We start from the raw sequence: 27454 nt of genomic DNA, 5'->3' as shown, positions 1-27454 counted from the left end.
GTTACTTATAAAACAAAAACAAATTCAACTTACCATCTTCCTTAAAATCACTTAGTCTGTGAACTACTGTTAAAACTATCTCAAAATTGGTTCATTTACTTCAAATTAAAAATTTTTTAAAAAGGTTTTTACATATGTGAGTATTCTAAAGTACTTTTACATATAATGCCGGAAATTGTTATCTAAACTTTTATATTTTGACAAAAAAATGTTTTCTTAATTTGTGTTGGGGGAAAGAATAAATATTATATTTTTTGCCAGTGTATATAAGCTTAGGTCAGCTCCGCTCGCTTGCTGTGTGATTGATGAATGTTGCATATTTCGGACGCCGTTGGCTGCCACCATTGTGTGGCATTAATGAGACACCGGCCATTTGTTTTGCCATTTTTTGCTATTGCCGCACGACAATGAAACCGAACCGAACTTTGGTTGCCTTACAAATTGTGAACTGTTCGGTTGTACACTCCCCATTGTGGGTGCATTTTATATTATTTCCCTCGTTGTCTGTGATCGTTACAATTGTGGAAATCGTATCATTTTATGGTTATGGTAACACATCGACTTTGCAGCAATTAGAGGCGCATAATGTGGGCTTTGAATATTTTCGGATCTCGGGATTTAGTGTCTGCGATAGAAGAGCAGAGTGTCGGGCTTATAGCGGAACTGTTTATTACCATAAATAATTGTCAACGCCAGCCGAGAAACGTCAACTGATATACTGTCATGCCCTGATCTCGGTTTGGGTTCGGTCTGTGCATTTGGCCCGGTATTCATTTCAGCTAACTGCACACTTGAAAGGCCCGGAGCCGCCGACCGATCTGCGATGACTACGCCGCACCCTGACGTCACTTTTGGGTGGGTGCAGCAGCGGCAGCAGCAGCAGCAGCCGCAGCCGCTGCAACATCAACATCAACATCAGCATCAACATGAACTGCAACAACTTATGACTGCATGGTGCCACATAGTGTTCACTGCCCCGTATCTCTGCCCTGCATTGCTCATAATAAAGTCATTAGAATGTTCGAGTGTCGTGCGCTTTTGAGGCGTTAATGGTTTAGTTCCGCTGCATTGACTACGCGACTTGCGGTCGCTCAACTTCCGCATAGAACAAATTGGTTGGGAATTGGGCATTAGCCAAGCACTAATATAGCGCAACGCTTATCGTTGATATCGGTATGGGGCGGGGTCCAGAAAATGTAACAATTTATTAATGCACTTAGAGCCATAAATTGCGGCATTAACTTGGGCCAGCAAGCTTAGCCATTAAAGTAGTTCCCGAAGTCGATTTTATTAAATTATTTCATTGTTTCTTTTTAACAGAAAGCCATAGGTGTGCTGCTAAAAACTGTTGCAAGTTGTGTTTAATTTTCAGAAAGCTAGGTCAACATCAAGCCAATTTTAACAAATCAAATCATTTCATTTAATAGAACGTATAATACTTATACTTATAAGTTATTTTTAAGTTAACTACAATAAAGACAACAGATATGAAGCAAATGATATATTAGAAATTTTTTAGATATAAAAACCAAGGTCTATCCTTTTTTTCTAATTGGTTCTGTGACTTCTTCATCTGCGTAATAGTCTGGTTCGGAAACGGTAATCCTCTTTGGAACAACAAAACACGCGTTCCGACACTGGCTATCAGTGGCAAACCGATTTGGATTCCCACCGCAACCGCTATAGAGGTATTCGGTGCATCTATTGGTCATAAGGTTGTAGCCAAAAACCCTGATGAACTTTTTGCATGTTCCGTAACTAGGTGTGAAAAGGCACAATTCTGCGAATTAAGAAATTAAGTAGTTCTGACTGACTCCAAAACATCTGGCCTACCCTGATTAATTCTGAATCCTCCTATCTTTGTAAGACGTTTTACAGATATGTTTGGTTTCGCAACACGTCCATAAACGTTTGTTGAACAGAAAAATCCGCAAAGCAAAGCCAAGAAGGTAAGGTTAATCCACATGGCTCAGACTTCTCTTTAGAGATGACTTTGACTTTGAGGGAAATGTATATTAGGACCGTTAGCGAATCTAATTCGATTTGGATGCAAATGAATTGACTTATTTAATATTTTATCAACCGTAGAAGGTATTCTCGATAAGTTCAAGTAATCATTTACAAAAGTGTTTGTTTTTTTGTTCTCTCTTACTTCAGAATGATAGATTCATCGATTGATATTTATATCACACAAGTGCTTTTAACTACGATTCTTTTATATGATTTATTTCAAAACTTATCTACCGCTTTTGATCATCAAATAATTAATAAATCCCAGATTATTTCCAGTGTAGCGACAGTAAACAAGGCGCTTCTTCTGATTGGAAACTAATTTCGTTCTCACAGAACGTCAGCCCAAAACGATGACCGGAGTGAACCGAGCCGAACTGATTGAAGTGCAGCTCAAAATGAAAGATTGAGTGCCCGGCCGTCCAGTCTGTTTGTCAGTCCGTCCAGGTGTCCATGGGTCCATCGGTTCGTCTGTCCATTGGTGCATTGGTCCAATGGTTCAACTGTATGTTGGCAAGGGGCCAGCCTGTGTCAGTCAGCCTGGTGGCAGACAAAATGTTGCTAACGATGCTGCTGGCTTTTGGGCCAACTCTCCGGGCTATCTCGTGTCATTGTCGCACGACTCACGACGGTGATAAATAATCATCAGTCAGTCAGCGGAGCAGTCAAGTGCTCGCTGGCTGTAGCTGTGGCTTTAGCTGTGGCTGTTGCTGTGGCTCCTGCTTTTCTGTGCCTCTAATTAAGCTCCGCTGCAATTGCACGTACTTGTAATTGCATAAAGGGTAACGGTATTAGGTCCCTCGGACAAGGGGCCGTGCCCATCGATTCGGAATTACTATACCATATGTACTTCTGGTTATTATCGCCATCGCCGGATGGCTGTTTTTGGTAGCTGCACTCGCGACTGATAGCACAACTTGGCAATGACATTTCAATGCATTTATGATGTTTATCTCCTCGCTGCGCGGTTGCCCGCAGTAAGAAGGAGCAGTCTTTGGCGATACCATGCCAATTGTCAAGTGGCCGGAGGGCGAAAGGGGCAGAGCTCTCTTTCGCTGCACTGATTTAGATAAATTGCGCACGTTTTCTAAGGCAGGGCAGGGCATTTAAGTCCGTTGTTGCTATCAAAACAACTTCATCAACGACTCATTGATCTTGCGGTCAGGTTCATTTCGTATATTTTCCGTTGGCCAGCTTAATTGGCCAGCGGTGATGGCCGTTTGATAGGCCCCCATAAGCAGTTTTTAATTAGGACCGGCCCCTTAACAAAGGATGCCGATTTCGATGTCGATGCCGATGCCGATGCCAATGCCGATGCATTGGACCAGCTGCAAAAGCCAAGAAATCCGCTATCATAACTCACTCAACTGGCTTTGATTTATTTGGGGCATGGCCGAATTAGCATACAATTAGAGCAAATGCGCGGCTTATGCAATTTATGAAATATTTATGCCGGCCCAGGGATATTTCCCTAGCATTATGCAAATTGTCGGAGCTACAATGTAGCTCTGTTATCCGTATTTAAAATTATCCATAGGCCAGCCTTTGATGGCCACATAAATACATATAAAGTTTTTCCTTTTTGCCTTTTTTTTCTGCTATTTATCTATTATTATTATTGTTGATTTTTTTGGGAAAGTTTACTGCTACACAGCGGGCATTTTGGTGACCGTTAAATGCCATTAACCAGACGATGCCGCGGCATTGGCAGTGGCATTGTTGTTGACCGCTTGCCGTTCGGCGGCAGCCGCACAAGAAAATGAAGCAGGTGCGCAATTGTCAATTTTCCTGCTTGCTGGCCACCGAAGGATGGTGAGCGAGCGAGACGTCGGCAGCCACAACAAAGAAAACAATCAATGCGATGGAAAACTAAGTAAATTCAAGGGGTACAACGATTCTAAAATGCCCTTGTTTCCTCCAAATTAAAGTTAAAACATTAATTATGCCAAAACAGCAGAAAAGCTGATTTAAAATATTGTTGGTCACTAAAGATATTGGCGAAACCCCTAACACAAATATTATATTAAAGAATAAAATATTTAATTCCACGTAATAGCACCGTAAAAATAAATGAGGTTTTAATGTCGTTAAAAATGAATGATGATATAATCGCGTTATTTTTATCATTAATAAAAATTAAAGCTGATGTACTCTAATGACATTTTTAATATAAACAAATATTGCGAAATAATTTTAATTTCATGACCGAAACCGGTCATTGCCTTATATTCTATTGTTCAGAAAATATTACAATTTTAAATTTATAAATAAAATATGACAAGCTTTAACGCGGTCATCTCTTAATAGAGAAAATGGGTTTAATACACTGGTCCTTTTTAACCATAATTGTTTGATTTTCCGCTCTTATGCCAGAAGTATGGATGGCAACCTTTGAGTTGAATGAGCCAACAAAAATGCAATACCCACTGCTGGCTTAAGGGTATTTAGCCAACTTGGTTTGTCTCGTTTTTTGTATATTTTGTACACAGTTTTTCTTTTTATCAGTTGCATATCGGCTTGACGCAGACATAGTAAGTAGTTTTGGTTGCTGCTTTTCCTGCTGCCGCTGCTGCTGGTGCGGCAGCCGGCCGTGATTATTATGATTGTCCAGTGAAGCATGGAGGATGGCTGTGGCAGAGCCATGTCGATGGGGTATTGTCATGATTTATGGCCTTTTCCTATAGATCCAGCGATAGAGTGAGCGAGAGATGTGATGCGCGGCGCTTGTTCTACGACCTGTTGCTCGGAGATATCTCTATATGTGGCTCACATGTGTCCGAGATGTGCTGGCCAATAAAATTAATAATAATTTGCTTGATTTATGGTTCGGCTTTGTGACACCAATTTGGCATGTGCCCAGTCCGAACGATGTCACCTCGGGGGATGCAGATTCATCTGCAAAAACGCTGGTCAAGTGGGGTTTTTTTCTAGCTCACAGCAAAAGCCACAAAGTTGGCTTAAGAGATCTATGAGAAATTGTCCACATTTAGCTGTCATTGGTGTGATATCCAATCCGCGGCAATCTGCTTAATTATGGACAAATTCTTTCATTATAAACAAAAGTAACAAACGATCTTAAGTCGGCGCTTATTGTCAGCTTTCTATGTCAACATTTCAGGGGAACGAGCAAAAAGCTGGCAAAATGCAGGCAAAACGCACATACATATGCCATAAAAATATCAAATATAATTGCGTGTGTCGTGCCACTTGAGAAGCTGTCGCGGTTTCTAAGCGCTTTTTCACAATGCTCGTTATCGCAATGTCACCGATAAATTCCAATTCCACAGCCCGTAATTTATGTTGACGCAGGCTTATGACGCAAATTGAGAAATGCTAGCATCTGACGGGGATGGGGTCTGAATCTCCTCAGCCTGCGGCCATCAAATCGGCAAATCTATTCGGTTCCCACTGCCTTGCATTGGCATTAGCATTGGACTCGACTAATTTCCGCTGCATGCTAATTAAAAATGCCTTGAGCAACTTGGTCGCCACATGACTCCGGGCAATTTGCACGGCTGCCGCATCGATGGCGGTGTTCCATCTAAAGGGAAAACGAGAGAGAGACAAGTGGCTCCACTGAACGAAAAATGTGGCAATTTCTAAAATACATTTAATAAAGGTATGTTTAAGGAATCAAACATGCAGGATGTGCATATACTGAGAATGTCAATGTGAGGTACAAAAAAATAACTCATTGCTACTTTTAACACCATAAAATAAGGCAAACTTCGTTAAAATATTATAAGTAATTATAAATGATCGAAAACAGGTTAGACATTCAGTTTTTTTAAATTTAACACAGCAAGGATAATATAATCTTTTCTCTATGGCATACGCTATAGATATTCGGATATTTGTGTCCTTAGGTAAGTCAATAAAGATTTAAATTTTAGACACATCAATTTCTGCTATAAGAAATAATACATTTTTATAATATCAACATACATATTTTACTTTACCATCGCAGAAACTTTCTTAGCCACTAGGAAACATTTACCTGGAGACTGTTAAAGCTCTTCTAACCAAATGACCAGAGGGTTTTGTGACACTTTGTTGGGTATTTATGTTAGAGCCGTGTTGAAAGTGATCTGGTTTTTGTTTTTCTGAGTGGGCTGATTCTAGGAAGGCACATGCTCTGGAGCTGTCCCCAGGCACAGACCATTTCGTTATGGTTTAAATGAGCAATTTAACAAGCAGACAGCACCGGCTGCCCTGCCACATAATGCGGCAAATGCTCCACGTTGCAGTTGCTGTTGTTGCTGCTGTTGTTGCTGCTGCTGCTGCTCCATGTGGAGTAAGAGATCAAAGATAGAAATCTCGGCAAGAAGCGGCAGACAGTGGCAGCCGGGCTGAGCTGGCGAACCACTGCCGGCGGCTCCATCGGTTAGGGTTATTGCTTGTTGTTGTCGTCGACTTAATAGCGGCGCTTGCCCCTTGTTGTTATTGCTGCTGCTATTGCTGCACTTGAAATTGAATCTGAAGGAAAATCGTGCACATTCTGAGGCGACACCGAGATGCGGAAACGGCAGCACAACAAGCACAGAAGCCGTTAGTTAAACTGCTGCTGCTGCTGTTGCTGCTGGCCTCCAGCGTCCAGCGGATGGCGTCCAAGTGCAGCTGCAATCCCGATTCAGTTGCAGTTGCAGTTGGAATACTCCCTTCAACCGCTGGCTGTCATAAAAGCTGGCCGGGATATTTTTGAGGCATATTAATTATTTCTTTTTGGTTTTTTTTTTTTTTTGGTATGGTTTGGTTCGGTCTTTTGTTGTCGCTGTTGTCGATGTTGTTGCTGCTGCCGTTGCCGCCGTGTTGCTGGTGTTGTTGCTCGTGAGGATGTGCTTGGGCTGGGCCCGCAGCTGCCCGCCAGCGATTTTTGACAGAGATTTTTGTTTTTTTCTCTTCTGGGTTTTTGCTGGCCCGAATCGTGGTCGAATCGGCCATAGAGCAAAAAGCCCGGCCAGCACCAGCAATGAAATTTCGTACATGTTATTGTCCATGTCCCAGGTTCAGGTCCGCCGTTGTAGCTAAAGCCAAAGCCAAAACCACCGCCACCCATGGCGGGTTCAATCGGGTTTCGTTACAGTTTTACTATAAGCTCTACATTGTTGATCCGCTGCACAGAAAAAAAATGTATGTGGCATGTTAATTAATCTCAATATTTGTTAAATTATGGTAAGACTAATATAATTTCAAGCAAATGCAATAATATCTACATTTTATAAACTACAAAAAGTAAAAGATCAAGGGTTGCAGAATTGAACTCAGGCTTTTGTTACCAGCATTATTTATTAAATATTACCCACCTCTGGTGCTGAATTCATCTGTTCTTAACGTTCTTAATAACTTTATTTAAACGGTTTGAAATTATTTAAAATTTAAATATATACAAATTTTGTAAAGTGTAGAGGAGGAGAAGGGTTGGGTACGGTCTGTCTAGTTGTCTTTTAGCGTTTGGCATTTTCAATTTCATGTTTTGTTGCCGCTGCTTTTGCCGTTGCCGTTCGTATTGCTGGATTTCTTTGAAGCACGATAAGCATTTCTCTTGAATTCGCTTCGTTGAGGGCGTGTGCGACGGAAAAGAAAAAATAAAAAAATAAAAAAAATCCAAAACCAAACGAAAAAATCACAGTTACATCAAATGGTTAATTCGTTTCATTTTGCACTGTCTACGAATCGGCGATTCCAGCATCTCAGCAACTATTATGGTTGCTTTTGCTACCGTTGCTCCGAGCAACAAAACAGCAACTTCAACTGGCAGTGAGGTCAATTGAAATAGTGCAGAAAATCAATTGACAACGTTTTCTGTCGCCGTTGTTGCTGTGCTGTTGCTGGTGCCCCTTGTTGTTCGGACTATTTCCCGAACTTGTTGCCACCGAATTCGTTCTGGCCTGGATTAAAAAAACCGAAAGCATTTCAATTGTCGCATTAACGATGGTCGATCTATTAGCCCGAGCCTGACACGATGATTGGAAGGGAAAAGTACCCGGATCACGCCCACATCTTGCTCTAATTATAAAGTGGAGTAAATGCACTTGATAGTATTGCATGTCATTAAATGACTTCCTGGGAACAAATTGTATAATAATTTAAAGTGATCTATTGCCCACTTTAATGAGCTTAAACCAATTCTTATTTCAGGTTTTCTTATATCATGTTTTGTTCTGGGTTTTCCATGAACTGATCAAGTCTTCGACTGAATTTTGTGAAAGATAATTATACATAAAAATAATTTTGATTAGTTCTAAGCTTAATAAAACTAATCATACCGAATAAAATATAGAACGTATTAATAAAAATATTATAAAAACCGAAAATGTCTTAGTATCAAGTTTGAAAGGATCGACATTCTCTTTATTAATTTAGAAAAATACAAAATTCGTTGAATAACCTTCAGTACAATTCTTTAAATGTCTAGTTTCTACTTTGTAGCGCTAAAAACACTACAAAGCAATCTAATCCTCAGATCTCCCATCGTTTCGTGTCACCACATCCATCGGAACTCTAAAGGAGGATCCGATAACCTAGTCAAATTAAATGCAGAAGATACACACATGCGAATTCAATTAATTTCCTCGAAGCCATTAACATTCTGATCGGTGGCAGCTGATAAAATACACTTTCAACATCCTCTGGATACTGGTGTGCTCAATCAGTCAGGTTGGGTCTGCAATCCTAGATCCACTCCATTCCGCTTTTCCCATGGCCAAAACCCAGACTGCACAGCCCACCCACTCTTGCCACCGTTTTGGCCATGAAAGCTGGCCGTGGAGGTTATTGTTTTTGCTGTTTTCCTCCTGCCATTGACTGAATTATGAGCGAGTAAATTTTGCCGCTGACTAAATGGAAGCCGGCAGATGTGCCACGAATTTTTCTCATAAATAAGGCAAGCGTGTGTGTACGTAAAAGAGGGAGAAATTGGCGAAAGAAAGCGAGGCAGTAGCTGATGGCCAAAACCACCAACAAGCCCGCCGAGCCAACCCATCACCCACCCACAGACCGTTTTAATTAAGCCGCCATGCAAATGAGCTGCAACTGGTTTTCTGGCCAGGATGGTAGATGCCACAAGATAGCTGCGAGTTGGGAGGTGGGTGGTGGGATGTAGGATGCTGGTTGGGGGCGTCTCTAGATCGGACTCGGCTGTGCGATTAATTGCGCTGAAATTGGCGCGGAATTTCCATGCAAATGCGGGACAAGTGAAAGCCACCGCATCCACAGCCGGTGGCTTCTTTACTAAACCCTCCCCCCACCTTTGGATGATAACGATCGGTTGGAAGAGCCTTCTCATCCCCATCCCCATTCCCATCACCATCACCATATCCATATCCATCTATCTCAGCGTTGGCAGGGCCCCAGCGGAGGCCCAGCAGTTCAATAAACAATCAATAGCACAACGGGAACAACAACCGCCCTCTGCGACACTTTGCCAAACTAGTTCCACAACAAGCTGTGTGGAGTGCACTGAAAATAATTGATTTTGCACAGGCAAAGTGAGTAGTATAATTTGCATTTATTGGTAAGAAATGTTAATTTCTAAGATAGCACCTTAAACTCTTAGACAATTGAAGGAAAACCATTACGATGCATAGTCTAGTAATTTCCGAAGGCATAATAGATACACTCTTTCAGTTTTTTTTTAAACATATTATAGTATAATATTTAAATAAATGTATGATGGTTAATAGTACTTGATTTTAAAAAAGAAAATTGTATTATTACTTAATTAATGCTCAATGCCGCTTTTGCCCTCAGTGTTTCATTTGTGACTGGGCTAGTCAACGCTCTTCTGTTGGCTGGCGAACGCGTTAGATTAATTTCCAAAGGCTGTCATTAAAATTCCAGCGCAATGCAATTCATATGCCACACACATGCCAATGTGGCTTAGGCCAAGTCTCGGGCATCAGGCAATTTTTAATAAAAACAGCTTCATATTTATGATATCAGAATATGGCCGAGAAAACGGGCACGGAGACAGAGTCTGTGGGCCAGACCACGCGCCGCTCGTTAGCGGTTTTAGGATGGGGATGGGGATGCTGATCTGGAGAACTGAAGAACTGGGGATCGGTGTGGACTTGGAGACACGAGGAAACGACATCATCATCAACGGACCGCCACTCGTGGGCTGTTGAAATTTGCATGACAAACTCAAACTCATCCATCAATCACGCAGCCAAACTCCAGTTCGAGTGCTTCTCACATTTTTGTTTGTGTGACCAACTTGCAGTTGCATTTAGCAGCTGCTGCAAACTCGTTAGGACCCCTCAATTTCACTTTTAATTACACATACTATGGCCGGCTAATCCCTCAAGCCGATTTTATATAACGCAATAGCCCCATTGACAGCGGGAGGTTGCACTGAAACAAAATTTTAAAAGGCTTAAATAAAAAAAAACTGAAATATATCTGAATTATTTATTAATTTTTTAACATAGTAGTAATTGTTTGAAAAGTTTTTTCTAATTGCTTATGGTGTTTTTGATTTTTAGAAAATTGATAGGAACTCAGACCACATATCAGCCACACAATTTACAAGCAACGAAGCAGATCTTAAGATCTCAACAACCTAGCAAAATGTTATACTGTCGAAAAATAATTATTCATTACCTTTTAATATTTAAATGCTACCCTTTTTATCTATTATCCATTGTGACTACTTGTAGCACTAGTATAATAAAATAGTTAATTAGGTTTTGTTGTTGCAGCAGCTTAAAAATATAACTTTTCATTCATAGCTTTAAAAGTTTTGAAATATTATTTTCGGAGCATTGGCCATTTTAAAGGGGACTAAAAAAATTGATTTCCTTACACTTTATAATGAATATGCTTTTTAATATGCTTGTTTTCTCTGTGTGCAGGGGAATAGCTCCGCTTAGCGCAAATTTTCACTTGTCTTTTGCATAATTTAGAGAAGCTGAACGGGCGCTGGAGCGATGGGGCTACGGATCGGTGAGCTGGGGGATCAGAGGATCGGGGGAGAGATGGAGCTTTGGAGCTTTGCAGCTATGGAGCGACTGGAGTGACTGCCTGGGGCTTCAACACGGGCGGCGCCGCAAAATCAATTTGCAGCCACGCACTGCGTTATCAGGAAAAGTGCGAGCGGGATGGCACCAGAGTGCGTAGCGCCACCTGTCGTCGCTCGTTAGCGTCATCGTAAATAATTTGAATCCTCCGATGGTTTTTTTTTAGCCATTTTGTTCGCTTTAGGAGGGGTATATTATTACTTGTACGAGTACGCGGTCTGGAGTTTCTTGGGGCCATTGCAAAACCCATGCAAATTTATGACTGTCAGCGGATCACGGACGGCGTCTATGTTTCCTCGTTGGTCTGGGGAAGTGATAACGAAATGACCATAATGGCCATTAGGGGCAGTTGCAGTTTTGCCTTTTGTTGGCGGGCACACGATGTGTCCGTGTCCCAGGTCCATGTCCCACTGTGCCACGAAATGCAGTCTGCTGCTTTTTTATTTTCCACCGTGGCCGAAACAAAACAAGGCACAAAATAATTGTAAATCGCTAGATTTATGACCAAAAACATAGCCACGAATTATGACGCCGGCCACAGGTGGAAATCGCATGCTGATTTCAACTTGATTTGCTTGCCATATAATTGCAAATTGTATTTGTTTAAACACGTACTCATGTTGGCCGTTGGCTGTATTTTTCTTATTTTTTCCATTTTTCTCGCAAGAGCCGCAGAGAAAAATCGGCGTTCAGCCAGCGAGAGTTGCATGTTGCAAGTTGCTGGTGTGCCGCAGATCTTTTGTTGCCCCACGCCCACGCAGCCACCACCATTCACAATGCTCCGAGACAACTTTGAACGATTGCTTGACGTGTTTTCTTTTGGCCAAGAGCATTAGAGGCATCTCCAAGTGCCCGTTGTTAACGAATTATCTTTTATTAATTTCGGGGCTGTCCGATTTTTAATGAAATAATCAACTTGTCCGGTAAAGTATAATATATAATTCCAGGTATTTGTTGACCGTGTTGTTAGCTCTTGCTTTAAACGGTGATCCAGGAAAACCGCCATAGGGTTTTTGTGACTTGTTTCTGCTTGCAGTTCAAATGCAAAACATTTTTAGGACTATTGTTTATGACATTCACTGGCTCATAAAGTTTGTTAAATGACTCTTTTTAGGATTTAATGACTTGTCAGTTTTAAATTAATTTTCTAATCCTATGTTTTTTTTAATTTAAAGCTTTTTATGTGGTAACAACGATGGACTGCTGGTTTAAGTGACAACAAAATTGTAATAAAAAAGACAATTATGATATATGTATAGTTAAAGTCTTATGATAAAAAAGTAAATAATGTATTACTATCATTAGGCTTTAGGCTTGCAGTTTATATATTTCACTCATCAACTGTAAATTAAACCTTAATCCCTGGCTGATATTAACACTAAAAAAATATTGCGCTTTCCACCAATCCCTGGGGATTCTAAATCACTTGCTGTATCCCATTTCACATTACTTGCCCAACTACAACATTTTGCCGCCACTCGGAATTGCTCTCGAAAGTTATCATAACTCGAGGTGGCCGAAAAGAGTCTTCAAATTATGATTGGATTCAGCTTCCGCATAACGAACTGCAGCTGCGACCCCAAATGGATCCAGGATCGCCAGATCGAGGCGAAAAAGCCCCGAGAGTAGCATCCAATTTCGCCCCGGGGCATTTGCCACGTGCGTGCTCCATTTCTTCTGCTTTCGGCCAAAAGGTGCCAATGTGGCAAATGTTTTGTGCTTAACATTTTTATGGCTGCCATAAGTTGGCCGCTGCTGCGGCTGCGACTGCCACTGGCCAGAAGCCACTGACCGCAGGCCAAACCTATGGCAACTCGAACCGGATCGTGTCTTGACACTTGAGGTATCGGTTTCATTAGCGAAATGTTTCCGTAAGAATGCCAAAAGGTCGCAATTGATGCCATTTACAAGGCGATTGCCATGGCCATATGCGAGTGGAAGTTCGATCTCGAGTACGTGGTGCCATCTCACAGGAGGAGCGCCTCTTACTCGGTTATTACTCGTGTATTAGGTTTCCCCCAGCATCTTTCTTATCCTCGCCAGGCATCGCCGGCGATTTGTTAACCCGCCGCGACTCAATAAATTTATCAAGTTGAAAAATGCGCAATCGAAATCAAATCAAAGCGAACAGCGAATGGGCTCCAAAGGAGTGTGTTGATTTTTATGGATCTGTGGGGGAAACATTTCGGCAAATCGCTTTGCAATCAGCGGCCCCGCACTTAGCCCAGCCCAGCACTAGCCCGCTAAACCTGGTGCTAAGCTACACTCCTAAAAATGTTACCACTTAAATTAGTGTGTTTAATTAAGTATAAACATATAAATAAAAAATAAGGTTGTTGTTTATTAAAGTCCTACAAAGGTTACAATTTAAAGCGAATATTTTTAATTTACCAATCATGAACATATTCTGTTATTAATATAGATGATTATATAAAACAGTTGCAATAATAATAAAAGTTGTAGTCATTATTTTTATTGCATATAATAACACTACAATAATAATCTTTTTGTTTAATATTATATTAATTCCTTAAGGACCATTTAAATGCTTAAAATTAAAAAATAAATTAGTTTTTTTTACTTCATTTGTTGCATATTCGTTGATGTAGGTAAAGCGTTTCTCCTGTGGCTTAAATTCTCTTTTTTGCTTAATAATGTAAGGGAGAATTCTTTAATTAATTTGAAATATAGCTATTTTAATAAAAGTTTTTCTTTGTGCAATACTATCGTATACAAACGTCTTGTGACAAAATGACGAAATTTATGTTCCTTTTCTGCATCGGCAAAGTGCAAACCGTTGCCGCTTTCCGCGGGGCGGGCAGGTGGGCAGTCTGTCAGCAACAAATGCAAAGCGCCAAAAACTGCGACACTTTGTATAAATTGTGTTGAAAACAGCAGCAGCAGCAGCACAAGCAGCAGGAGTAGCTCACCTTAGAGCCAACTACGTCTGTCCAAGGCAATTGCGGGCCGAACTGAGCCCCAACTGGCGATCGGAGCTGGCCACACCCCCTCGGGCAAATGCAACAAATTATTGTCATCAATTTTTAGATGCAAAGCTTGAGGAGTGACATTTATTGAAGCATAGCCGGAGTACTGGGGTAGCAGTCGGAGCAGGGGCCGCTGGCCAGGCTCAGTTCGGTTCGGTTTAGTTCGGTTCGGTTTGGGTCCAGGACGTGATTGCTCTACATTGCAGGCGGCTGGTAATGTTGATGATGATTATAGGCACCGTCCGGCATGCTTTGCTGCAGTCTACACTTGAAAATATTAAATGATACATATGCCGCTTATGAAATCAACTTTAATAAACTATTACTATCTGTAAAACGTAACTTATGTTTCGATCTTACGTTATATATGTATTTTATGATTTTAATTAATGTGAAACAGCCAAACAATTTAAAACTTCCTCCATTATCCATGTCTTTGGAACATGACGTCAAAGATGAAAAATCTGATTTACACAATTTCTTCCTTTAGCAGTAACTTTTTTTCTCCAGTATATTCCGACTTGCTCGATTCCTGGCCAGTTAGGAGTGACACGTTCGCCGCTGATTGCTAGGAAACGATGGCAACAAGTGGCCATCGGCTGGCCATCCACTTAAATAGGTTTCTGGCTGTGAGTTTTCTGGGTGCTTTTGTTTCGTTTCGAATGCGTTTTAGTCGGATTTTAGTTTTCTTATTTCGGTTTTCAGTTTCTGGCTGCGGCAGCCGATGCGGCGTCATTAGCAGCCCAGCTCGCTTGGCCCCAAAAAGTAAAAGCCAAAAAGTTATGACCATATTTGTGCTAAATTATGAGGCCCTTTCATAAATCAGGCACTCGGGCAGCGGCGACCTAGCGAAAAATGCCAAGATTATGGCTGTGGCAATGTTTAGTGTGGCACCATTAGCCGTAGCTTCGGAAAACTGCGCAAATGGTCAGCGGTGGAAATTTACATTGTGTCCGGGACGTGGACAATTGCAAGTGCTCGACTTACTTTAAACTGTGCCATTTATCATATGCGAAAATATTTTGTCAGTCCGCTTTTGGCCTTTTGCCATTTTGCCATTTTCACCATTTCCATTTGGCCATCTTTCGCTTTTCAATGAGACCAGTCCGAGTCTAAATCTGTGCTGTTGGTGTTTATGTCGGGACCCGTCCCCCAAAAAGGCTACCGTTTTGGTAACGTTTTTTTTTTTGCTTTGTTTTTCGGGGGTTGGGGGATTCGGGGGAGTAGTTACCGTTTGGCTCGTGCATGTCTCGTGGCCAGGCAACAATAACTGAACAACTGAACAACTAAAAAACTGAACAACCCAACAACTGGACAACAAAAGCCCCCAAACAGTCGGATGTACGATCACTTGCATTACGGTTCCAGTTGTGCATTTCTGCCATATACCCGAATATGAGTTCACTTTACTTTCCTGGGGCAGTGTTTCTGCCTCTATCCGAACGGAACGGGGCCATGATCTCTGGCTGAGCTGGCTAGGAAGTGGGGGGGCTCGGAAACAATTACCAGGAGTAAGGACACTCCAGGCAAACTGCGCCGGAAAGTGGGTCGTCGCCTGAGTACGCAAATGAGTTATCGCTTTAACGATAGCCACTAATCATAAAAAGTTTTCTTTTGGCTCTATGGTATTTTCAACAACAGCAATTAAAAGAATGGCAAGTCATAAAAATGAAATTTAACCGGTATAAGCATTGTATGCGGACATTTTACAATATAATCAACTACAATAATACTGCCCTAAAATCTTTATTGAATACTTATGTAGAATTTTCTTATATCTAGCTCTATTTTGTAAAATTAATAATAATTTCAACGTGATATGAACATGGCGACCTTACTATATTTATATTAACATTGTATTTGAAATGTTACTTTTGATCCAAAAATATTATTACATATTTGTAGGCAACCTCCACTCGCCATGTTCTACAAGTGGGTTAAGTGACGTTTCTGCATTGCAAAAGATTACTATATAAGAATGCGCCAGGGCACTTATGAACTTTGGGGCTCTTCTCGCTAAATTGACATCGCATACGCAACCCAGGCCAGCCAATTAAAGACTCTACGTGACCTCCAGCCGAAAAAAAGTAAAACAAAGCTGAAGATACAGGCTGATGACAAAAAAATAAGAAACCAGCGCTGCCATGTTGAGCTTTCCACGCTGCCACTCTTTTTGTGCGAGATACGCGGTATGTGCAGCTAATTGACCAGCCCCAGACGATGATGCACTTCATCAAAAAAATACCAAAAAAAGCAGAAGCAGAAGCAGCAACCAGAAATGACAAACGCCAAAAAAAGAGCGAGTGAGTGAGACTTACTCAAGTGGCGGGGCATTACGTCAACGTCAACTCAATTTGGCGGACAACAGCATGGGACACAGTCTACAACTGGGAATCGGAGTTTATGGGATGGAGGATGGAGTATGATAGAGGATGGAGGATGGGGCTGAGTGCGGGTCAAGTGCTGACGCATCAGCCAAATCCAGTGAAGTGCACCAAAACATATAACTGCTTGAAAAATATAATGAGCGGAGTGGATGCAGTTGTTGGCAGCATCATTAAGAGCGATCATCTGTCAGGCGGAGTATATGAATGAGATTTGTGCCTCGATTTAGCCTCGCTATTGTTTCTCATATATTAAAATTAAGACCTTATGGGCTTTTCTTTAAATTTTAATTACTCAGCGGCTTAAAAGGTTTATAATCAAAAATGGATGAATTAAATTTTGTCACTTAAATGTAAATTTTGCAATCCTCATTAAATTAATTATGTTACTAAAATATTTCCGATACCATATCCATTGACATTTAAAGCTGTTCAAATGCAAATTCAGCATAATTTAATAAAATTTCTAAAATACCTCCGTCAGCATTTCTGTCCATTTAAGTTTATAGCTGATTAGTCAGTTATGGCTGCGTTTAAAACTGCACCTGCTGATAATATTATATCGACTTCCATGAAGTTTCGAGTCATTTGGCTACCATACTTGTTCTCCAAACTCATTATTCGCCACTGCAGTAACTTATTTCATTGCTGATATCAAATAACCAATTGATTATATGCAAGTAACGGCTCCATGAAACTTGATACGCACTAAAGCGGTCTTTAAAAAGCCAAACGACAGTGTGGGCGTCCTTAGTTGGTCTGCAGAAGCTTAAGTAAAGATTGCCGGTTTTGTGGCCTTAAAAATTGACCACAAGGTAAACTGCAGTTTGCCTTATTGCGGTATTAATGAAGCTGTAAGATGGAATTAGCCAATATTTACTAGAATTAAGTTAAGAGTAACTATAGCTAGATATTCTGCAGGGAACACGAAGAGGGTTCGCTTGGCGAACAGTTCCGAGGAACAAAAAAATAGTTTGATTTGACAAAGTACATTACGTAACTTTAAGGGAGCTGACATTATAATATACATTAATATGTTCTCTAGCTAATATTTGAGTTAACTTAACGCACGACAAAAACCGCTCGTGTTGTTTGATATAAATCAAAAGTTTGTCGCTATACCTTATACCCAGGGGCGCAATAGAGCAAATTGAGGGACTGACATAAAAGCTGGAACTAGAAAATGTTTTTCTCATTCAACATGGGTCAGTTCTACCTTCTGTTAGCCACCTGGATTATTTTAAGTCCTGGCCGGGATTGCTTTATAAACTTACTCCATCACCTGAGCAAAGAGCTTAAATTTGAGTATGCCCTTTTGCTGGGGAACTCTGATACAGTTTGGCCAGAGCTCTTGTGGCAACTTCCAGTTCCCATTATCCAGATCGATAAGCCATCCGAAGAGGACATTGATATTGGTAAAAATCAATCTCACAACGCCCTCACAATTGCTTTTGTAAACGAAACCCCAAAAGAAAATCTGGAGCTCTTATACTTGAATCTACGCATATTAAATACCATGCCAGTGCTCTTGGTTTTAAAGACAAGGCGAATAAATTCTTTGCTGGAGTGGTGTTGGCACCATCAGCTTCTTAATGTCGTGGCTATTGACCAGGACTTTGAGGTAAGAGTTAATCATATCTTTAATTAAATTGATGAAAATTGAAGAGGGTGAAGGCATCGGGCATTTCTTTCAGTGTTATTTTTGGGGTTGATGTAGAAATAACTTCTTCATTTTTCGCAGAGACTGTTTCTACCACTTCTAAAGAAGTCGCTATCAATTTTGTTGACTCAGCATCCGGTTGCTCCTCCGTAGATGTATAGCTATTCGTGGAGGTAATATCCTCGTCTTCGGGATCTGGTAGTGCATTACAAGCGACTATGCACTCCTGTTTTGTTTGAAAACGATTTGGGTTTCCGCCGCAACCACCGTACAAAAATTTCACGCAGCAATTGTTGTCGAAGTCGTAGGCGAACATTTGAAAATTTCCATGACAAGGACCAGAACTAGCCATAAATAAGCATTTTGCTTAAAAGAAAGATGTTCTTAGTTGGGGTTTTCTTTGAGTAAAGAGACAACTTACCTTCGCGACTTGCCGTAGAAATCCCAATCGAACAAATCAATAAGTGGAAAAGTACAAGCATATACATGACTGCTAAATAATTTGTGATTGAACGTGTTGGAAACATAAATTTTGTGATTGTGAAACATTAATCACACGCCCTGTGGGATTTGTCTGATACTTACAGGTGTCTTCGATTGTCTACAGCTACACACCATTTCCCATCTTGCAGTTTATTGAGAGGCCTTGGGACAACAGTACGGAAATATTCGAAGCACGTTTGGAAAATCTCCGCGGCTATCGAGTGCCTTTTGTTTTGGGTGGATCGTCGCCCCGATTGATTGTGTACCGCGACTCGACTGGGGAACTGACCTTTACAGGACCTGTGGGTAATCTCATCAAGTGCTTTGAGAAGCGTTTTAATTGCAGACTGGTGCAGCCGTATCCATTCAACGAGTCAGCTATTCCCCCGGCCCGTCAACTACTTGGAGCGGTGCGAAATGGCAGTGTCCACTTCGCCCTGGCTGCTATTTATGCCCTAAAACCGTTTACCGGATACTCGTACCCCATTGAATTGATGAGCTGGTGCCTGATGATGCCGGTGCCAGCGGAGGTGGCTCACAGTCAGCTGTACAGCATGGTGTTCAGACCATCGGCATTGTGGATCACTCTCCTTGCCATGGTGCTGATTTCATTGACCCTATCCCTTGCTCTCCATCTGCACGGATATCGAGTTTGTTTCAGTGAGTTCTTCCTTCACGATAGCTGCCTGAGGGGAGTCCTGTCCCAACCTTTCTGCGAGGTTCTGCGAGCACCTGCACTGGTGCGGGGCATTTACCTGGGGATCTGCGTACTTGGACTACTTATCACTTCCGCGTACAACTCGTACTTTTCCACCTATGTGACCAGTGCCCCAAGACTTCCGCCGTTCACCAACTATGAGAGTATAGAGCAGTCCAATGTGAAGGTGGTGATCTGGACACCGGAATACGAAACGCTTCGATCCTACTCGCACATCATGGATAAGTACTTGTCTATCTTTCAGTTGCAACCGGACTACAAGGAGTTCCTGCAGTTGCGGGACTCCTTCGACACCAGATACGGCTACATGATGCCTCTGGAGAAGTGGTCACTAGTGAAGGAGCAGCAAAAGGTATTCAATTCCCCTTTGTTCAGTCTACGCGACGATCTCTGCGTTTTCCACACGGTTCCCATTGTGTTTCCCATCGCAAGTAACTCGATATTTCGGGAACCCCTGGATCGCCTCATTCTGGACGTGACTGAAAGTGGTCTTCTCCTATACTGGCGCGACATGGCCCTAACGGAAATGATCAAGGCCGACCAATTGAAGCTCGCAGATCGAAGTAAGCCAACGGAATTTCGGGCTATGAAAGTAGGGGACCTGGCGCAGATTTGGTGCATGGCAGGATTGATGCTTGGCCTGGCCACGTTGTTTTTTATACTTGAGTTGATTTGTTTCTGGCGGCTTACGATGTGGCAAAAAATCAGAGGCTTTTTCTACCGCATACTAATAATATAATGTATTTATTTAAAAAAAAACAGCTTTTGCTTAAAAATAAATTCTTTTTCTCTTACAAAATTGATTTGTTTTAATTTGAGGACTAAAACTAAATCCTATAGTTATTATTGTAATTATGAAACAAATGAAGCGTGGTGTTCATTAGCCAACCAAACTCTGATTGAGTCTATTGCAGTTGTTTTTCTGTAAGCCCCGGGGAAATGTTTTTTGGTGTTCTTTTTTCGCCCGGAACTTGTTAGCATGTGCTGCTAATTGGAATTAACCATTAGCCACGTCGTCGGCGGATTCATTAGCAACCCTTTAAATGTGCAGCGGCATCAATCAGTGTCATGCAGTTGTCCCTCAACCATCGTGATGGATGGCCATTGCCCAATGTGGATCCTGAGCGGCCTTTGCCTGCTTAGCCTGGTCAGGGCCGCCACGGTAATTGAATTACTGGGTAATATAAAGCTGGAGTCCGATTTTGAGTACGTGCTGGTTATGAAGAATAGGAACTTCAGTCTGCCGGAATGGAATGGCAGTGCGTTGGCAAAGGAAATCATGGAAAGATTAGAAGTGCCTGTCCTTCAACTGGACGAGAAAATGAGCTACTTTTTGCACAACAAAATCAGCAGAAGTCTGGTGTCCATAGTGCTTATAAGTAGTGGAAATCTGGAGGAGCACAGAAGTCTACTCAAAGCCCTAGTGGCAAATCTCAGGCACATGACCACTTCTAGAGTGATTTTTCTCATACAAACGGAGGCATCAACTGAATTACTTAACGAATTATTTAGGGAATGCTGGCAAAAAAAGCTATTAAATGTTATCGTTCTATTCGAGGATTATGAAGTGAGTGTAAAAAATGTAAGACAGAAAAATGCGCTCTTTATTTTGAGAAAGTTTTATTTAGAACACTCATTCTTTGTTATATGTTTGCCAACTTAAACAGAACTTTAATTTGTTTTAATTGCAGACAACATCAACCTTCTACAGCTACTCGCATTTTCCTATTCTACAAATAGAAGAGCGTCTCTACGAACCGACTATACAAACCTTAGGCATTTTTCCCGATCGCCTGAGAGACTTCCATGGCTACGAAATGCCCGTGATTATTGGAGGAACATCTCCCCGAATCATTGCTTATCGCAACAAGAAAGGTCAAGTGGTCTATTTGGGAACCGTGGGTCATTTCATGACCGCTTTTCAGCAGAAATACAACGTTAGATTTATCCAGCCACTGCAGGCCAAAAATCCTCTGGATTTTGCTCCCTCGATTGAAACGGTTGCCGCGGTGCGAAACGAGACCGTGGAGATATCGATGTCCCTGACTTACCCAACAATTCCTCCATATGGTTTTAGTTACCCTTATGAACAGCTGAATTGGTGTGTGATGTTGCCGGTTGAGGCCGATGTTCCACCTCTAGAATTTTATACAAAGGTTTTTGAGCTGGCCGCTTTTTTGCTTACCTTGGCAACTCTTGTGATAATATCATGCCTTTTGGCCAGCACTTTGCGGCTCCATGGCTATCCAACTAACATTAGTGAGTACCTGCTCCACGACAGTTGCTTGAGGGGCGTGCTAGGGCAATCCTTTGTGGAGGTTTTCCGAGCACCAACCCTAGTGCGTGGTATATATCTGGAGATCTGCGTTCTAGGCATCCTGATCACAGCCTGGTATAACTCCTACTTCTCCAGTTACGTGACCAGCGCCCCCAAGCAGCCCGCTTTAAGAACTTACGATGATATTCTGGCCTCTAGACTAAAGGTGTTGGCTTGGAAACCGGAATACGCGGAGCTATTTGGACGACTTCTGGAGTTTCGCAAATACGAACCTATGTTCCTGATCGAACCGCAGTTTAGCCGATATCTCGCAATACGTGACACGCTGGACACTCGGTATGGCTATATGATAGCCACCAACCGATGGGTGTTGATTAACGAGCAGCAAAAGGTCTTTTCGCGACCCCTTTTCCGAAAACGAGATGACTTTTGCTTTTTCAACAACGTACCCTTCGGATTTCCCCTGCACGAGAACTCGGTGTTTATGGAACCGGTGCTCAAGTTGATTATGGAGTTGGCCGAAACAGGACTGACTTTTCACTGGATGGCCATGGGTTTTTCGGAACTCATTGATGCGGGCGAGATGCACTTTGTGGACTTGAGTCCTCGTCGCGGGTTCAGGGCAATGCAGATCCAGGATTTGCAGTACGTATGGTACGGTTTTGGCTTCATGGTGGTGTTCTCCACCCTGGTTTGGCTGCTGGAAATCCTAAGCTACAGACTTAAAACTAAACCTATTTTCTCACGACCTTTAAAATTTCGAAACCAAAATATGTAAATATGTAAAAACGATTGCTTTGCAGCTCTGATGCAATGCGGCAAAATCTAGACAATGGCTAGTTAAAAACTATGAGACCATCGTCTTTATGACCGTAAAATAATACTAAAAGACTGCTAAGGCAAATCGATTTTTGTTAGTTGTAAAGGGTTAGCTCCCTAAACGTAGGGTGCCTGCACTTTTAATGACTTCAGTCACTGCAGGTTGACAGTGCCAGCTGCTTTATGGTTATTTGTGTGGCCATCAAATATGACTTTCCTTTCGTTTCGTTTACCCCACTCGAGGATCGGATGTTCCCGATTTCCATTGTGCAAATATTTGCACAGCAGCTCGCCGGTTCAAAGCTCAACATCAAAAGCAATTAAGACGCGTGCTTGCCGCAGTGGCAGCTGAACACTGAACATTGAACGCTGAACACTGAACATCGAATACCCAGTGTTTGAGCTCCCCCAAAGGTGCGCTGATGTTAGCCACCTGTGCGACGGCAACTGGCGCCTCTTGAAATTCCCTAATCGACATGTTTCGATCTCAAACGACGCGGCCGGCAGTAGAGGCATCACCATCAGCGGTACACAGAGAAAAATTTCCAATAGAAAAGAAGTCTGCTTCTTAAATTCCTACCAAAAAGTGATGTTATTGATATTCAGTTTTACAAATGTGTAAGTTTTTTTTAATGTGGTGGAAATCAATTTCAGTTTCGAATCCTATGGAATGTAATGCATATCTGCAACATACCGTTTGAGTTCCATTATTTTAAAATATATATCAAGAGAATGAAAACCCATATCCATTACCAAAAGTTTAATAACCAAAAATCGGAAAATTTAATTCTAAGTATCTGTCTAATCAAAATCAAATTAAATCTTTATGCTGGTTACTTCATGAAATATATTTTTCGACATTATTTTTCAAAAGTACGTAAGTGAAAGCAAATAATTATTTAAATTATAAAATATTTCTTAGATCTAATAAGTTTTAAGGATATATCAAAAAGGATCTGATAGATGCAAACGTCTTGGGAAATGCTAAAGTACGAAGTAAAATCTGAAAAATAAACATACTTGTTTCTTAGTGCATAAGTCGTGTTTCACCGATCGTGAAGTGAAAAATTTTCTCTAATCTGCGCTGATGGCACGCATTAGTTGCCCCCCGCCAAACGATGCCAGCAGTCTGGGGCCGGGTACTTTGATTTTGACTGACAAGTGCCGCCTGCCTGCTGATGCTGCTGCTGATGCTGCTGCAGATGCTGTTGCTGCGGTGCTGCTGCAGTTGCAATCCGTTGTTGACATGCGCAGCTGCATGCGCTTTCATGTGCGCTCAGCTCCTTTATTGGAGAAAATTATTTCAGACCTCGGCCTGACCCATCTGCCATCCCCGTAACGAGCTAAAACTAATTAACCCACGACGGACCCAAACAGCAGACACGGGGCGCATCTTAATTGTCAATAAAACGTTTTAGATTTCTTTATTTTTAATGCTTCCAATACTAAAAAAATTAATGCAAAACTTAACCGCAGATGGATGTGTGTGTGTGTGTTTTATCTTGCTGCTTTGTGTGAGCGTGTGTGTGTGTGTGCATAAATAATAACTAACAAAGATTCAACTAAGATTTCGATGTGTGGCTTAGCCTAGGCTTGGATATAAACAAGGATCGTTCTCTATGTACATAAACTATTAAGTTCAATAAATTAGCAGAAAATACTCGTATTGCAAAGTGTACACAGTTTATAACAAATCGTTAAAACGTTACATAACCCAAACACCGTTGAAGATATTTTTGCGTAATCTAAACTATTGTCCATTAAAAACTATCACAAAATAATTGGCAGTTTAATTAACCACTAACTACGGCTGATTTATCAAATAGCTTAGCTTAGGCCATACAACTAGTTGGGGGAATGTGGTGTTATCTTTAATCATAGGGAATTCGCCTTAGTTATGCGCCGTGTGTTTATCAAATACAAAAATAATGGCAAGTGCAAGTTGAGTTGCTGAACGTATGGTGTGTAAACATAGTTGATTGTTGATAAAGTAATGTTTGTGCCCCCCCTTGAATGCATTCGAAGTTGGCTAACACTCGGCCCAAGGGATCAAAGAGATCCTTGAAGGAGAAAGGAGCGTGAATTTGCTTTAGGATGAGCTCCGGCGGATGCGTTTCGAATTTAGCGCCTCAGGTCAGTGTTCCTCCCTCGAATATTTGGCATTCCCCTTGTTGGCTTTATTATTAGGTATGCAAGAACTAACTTTATTTACGCGTATATACTATATACATTAAAAATAGCAAACAAATTTATGCTAATTTGGGCAGAGCAACTAAGAAAACAAATACTTTCAATTTACAGGAAACACGCAAAGTTTAAGACTCTGAAGGATTGCGGGTGATTAGGAGACTCAGAATAAAAATCAGTGTTAATTAAAAACAATCTTCTACTATATACGATTTTAAAGATATTCTAGTTGGGGCTTTAAAAAAATTGTTTATATCATTTAGCAAGGAAGCGTTTGGCCTCATTTTGATATCACCACTCGTGGAATTGCTTCGATAGCTTCGTTACACTTCTATTTCTACACGCCTAGCATATATGTTTATTTTAGTTTAACTTTAGTTATAAAAATCTTCAAAATTTGGCACATTTAAATTTAATTTGTTTCGAGTAAATGTACATTTAGTTGAGTATTGTATTTGGAAGTGCTTCGAGTGTGGGTCTGTCTGTGTGTGTTTGGGCATATAGGAATTGCACAGAAAGCTGAAATAGGAATTCATCAATGACGTAAATTCGAGTTGGGAGTACGAGTATTAAGGTATTTAGAGTAGTTATAGTTTCTCTACTTTTAATTTTCATTTTGTGTTTTTTGTTTTTTTTTTCTGTTTTCTGTTTTGAGTGCGTATTTTTTGAGTAAGGAACAAGAAATAGTTTAGCCGGGTGAATCCCCGCTACGGCTGGCTACTACCGATTGGTGAGCAATCCATTGGCAGGTGGCAGTACTCCTCCAGGTGGTGTATTGGGATTGCTGATCATGACGGGCAGTGAAGGCGGCACCACTCCTCCACTTAGTTGTCGCTGATTTAGGGAGGCAGCACTGGCAGTTCCCGCAGAGGAGCCACTGGATCGCGGGTGCTTGCCCGAACCACCCTTGATCAGGTTTCCATTGTTCTTCTGGGTCATGTGCGTCTGGTAGTGTTTGGCCAAATGGGCCTTTTGCCGGAAACTCTTGCCACAAAGTGAGCAGGCGAAGGGTTTCTCACCCGTGTGCGTGCGTATGTGCACATTCACCGAGTACTTGTCCTTGAATCCCTTCGAGCAGATGGAGCAGTAGTGCAGGGAGCGCTCCTTTCTCTGGGCACTTCCCGCCGAGGAGGAGGAGGAACTGCCTCCGGAATTGGCCGGTGGACTGTTGCTGCTGCTGCTGGCACTGCCGCTCGACGAGGAGCTGCCACTCCCACTGCCGGCGATCAGGGGATTTCCCCCACTGCTCTGGTTGTTGTTGGCCAAATTGGGATTGTTGTTGTTGCTGCTGCTGCTGCGCTTGTAGGCCTTCTTGGGCTTGGTCACCCCGCCGCCCCCTGCGGATCGGACATGACTGCTGGCCACGGCGGACACGACCACCGGCGCTGGGGGCGAAGTGGAGGTACTAACCTCCGGCTTCAGTGGCTGCGGTGGCTGCAGTTGTCCCGCCGACGTGACCGTCGGACTGGGTGAGATTTGCATGAGTACATCGCCGGCTGGTCCATAGTCTCCGGGAGTGGGGGTCCCGGCGGAACCGGCACTGCAAAACTGCTGCACCTCGTTGGCTATGCGCTTGATCTTCTCGAAATCATCGCTGAAGGCATTCTCAAGCGAAAGGAACATGTCATCCACCAGTATGTTGGCATTGCCATTATGTTGCTGCTGCTGTTGCTGTTGCTGCTGCTGTTGGGAGCTGAGGTGAATGCCCTGCGGCTCGTCAAACATCTGGGCGGCACTCAAAGTGGAGTCTGCAAAACCCAGAGCAGCAGCCTCATCTGCAAAGAGTAGCCGCCGCATGTCCTCATCCTTGACCACCGGCATGGTCAGTCCGTTCTGCATGTGCAAACCCTTGGTGTAGCCCTTGCCCTGAAGGGCACTCCGCAGCAACGACTCCGCCGTACTCTGCTCCGTTTCCGCATTGTGGTCCGCCATGTGCCAGTCGTTGTTGTTGTTCTGGAACTGGGCCAACTGCTGGCCCAGGTCATTGCCACCCGCCAGGGAGATGGCCGTGACCAGCGAGGGCAGCGTCTGCTGCGCCTGCTGTCCCTGGTTCTGGGCCTGGGAAATACTGCTGAGACCATCCGTGCCATTGCCGATCACGTCCTTGCCATCCGTACTGAAGCCACTGTCGTCGTACGGATACTCCGACTTGATGTAGCCCGGAAAACTGCCAAGCAGACTGTCCAGATCCAGCGAGGTGGGCAGCTGCTCCGCTTCCGAGCGCTTCAGCCAGGGCTCGCCTCCGTTTAATACTGTCAGGGTGTAGATCTGGCCGTCGGTGGTGTCCAGGCTGCTGATCGTGTCGCTGCTGCTTCCCGCCCCACTCGAAACAGCCGAGGAGCTGCTCGCATTCGGTTGATGTTGCTGTTGCAACTGCTGATGTTGCTGCTGCTGATGTTGCTGGTGTTGCTGCTGCTGATGTTGCTGCTGCTGTTGCAGATGGGTCTGCGGCGAGGTGGGACTGGGCTGGTTGGTGCTGGTGGATCCACCATTACTGGCGCTGGCTGTGACCGGCTGCTGTTGCCAGCAGTAGCGATCGAGGTCCTCGAAAATCGAGTTGGAGTCGAGGCGGCTGCCGTCCTTGTCCTGGTGCCAGAACTGGAAATTCAAAAGAATGGAAAAGGATAATTTAGAGCAGGTGCTTTAGTTTGATATTCATGATCCCAAAAACTTGTTTCTGAAAGGTTCATTTGTGCATTTAAAATAAAAAACAGTTGTAAATAGTGAAGGATTTTGCCTACATTTTAAATATATATATACAAAGAAATACTTTATATAAAATAAAATATGAGATTGGGAGATATTTTTGTATCAAATATAAAATGATCAAAATTGAGAAGTTCAGGACTTGAGATCATTCACTTCTTTGGTTTACCAAAATTTAAAAAGTAAGGTGGAAATGCTATTTTCA

The 27454-nt window shown here is 42.3% G+C and overlaps 4 protein-coding genes across 5 annotated transcripts in view; 2 read left to right on the top strand and 2 right to left on the bottom strand.

Annotated features, from left to right (window-relative positions):
• Nucleotides 1–1333: 1333 nt before the first annotated feature.
• On the bottom strand, nt 1334–1969 carry LOC108147144 (kunitz-type serine protease inhibitor B3). Its single transcript, XM_017273438.2, has 2 exons — nt 1834–1969; nt 1334–1780 (listed from the first exon to the last, which is right to left on the bottom strand). Exons 1-2 carry the CDS (start codon nt 1964–1966, stop codon nt 1536–1538), a joined length of 378 nt encoding a protein of 125 aa, XP_017128927.1. The 5' UTR covers nt 1967–1969; the 3' UTR covers nt 1334–1535.
• A 15630-nt stretch (nt 1970–17599) lies between these two features.
• Nucleotides 17600–19998, top strand: LOC108147076. Its single transcript, XM_017273364.1, has 2 exons — nt 17600–18019; nt 18646–19998. The coding sequence occupies exons 1-2, from the start codon at nt 17600–17602 to the stop codon at nt 19996–19998; spliced, it is 1773 nt and encodes a 590-aa protein (XP_017128853.1).
• Nucleotides 19999–20352: 354 nt separating this feature from the next.
• Nucleotides 20353–22315, top strand: LOC108147075. The gene is made up of 2 exons (XM_017273363.1): nt 20353–20826; nt 20951–22315. Exons 1-2 carry the CDS (start codon nt 20353–20355, stop codon nt 22313–22315), a joined length of 1839 nt encoding a protein of 612 aa, XP_017128852.1.
• A 1435-nt stretch (nt 22316–23750) lies between these two features.
• The window catches only part of LOC108147284 (Krueppel-like factor luna), a 66466-nt gene continuing 62762 nt past the window's right edge, over nt 23751–27454 (bottom strand). For both annotated transcript variants that reach the window (XM_041709409.1, XM_017273700.2), the window contains one exon: nt 23751–27141. In XM_041709409.1, the coding sequence (XP_041565343.1) occupies nt 25264–27141 (1878 nt within the window). In that variant the 3' untranslated portion in view covers nt 23751–25263. The remainder of the gene's footprint in view (nt 27142–27454) is intronic.

Source organism: Drosophila elegans, unplaced genomic scaffold, assembly GCF_018152505.1.
Source record: "Drosophila elegans isolate 14027-0461.03 unplaced genomic scaffold, ASM1815250v1 contig_476, whole genome shotgun sequence".
Taxonomy (NCBI): domain Eukaryota; kingdom Metazoa; phylum Arthropoda; class Insecta; order Diptera; family Drosophilidae; genus Drosophila; species Drosophila elegans.
The sequence above is the reverse complement of the archived record's forward strand: the minus strand, read 5'-3'. Positions and strand labels throughout refer to the sequence as shown.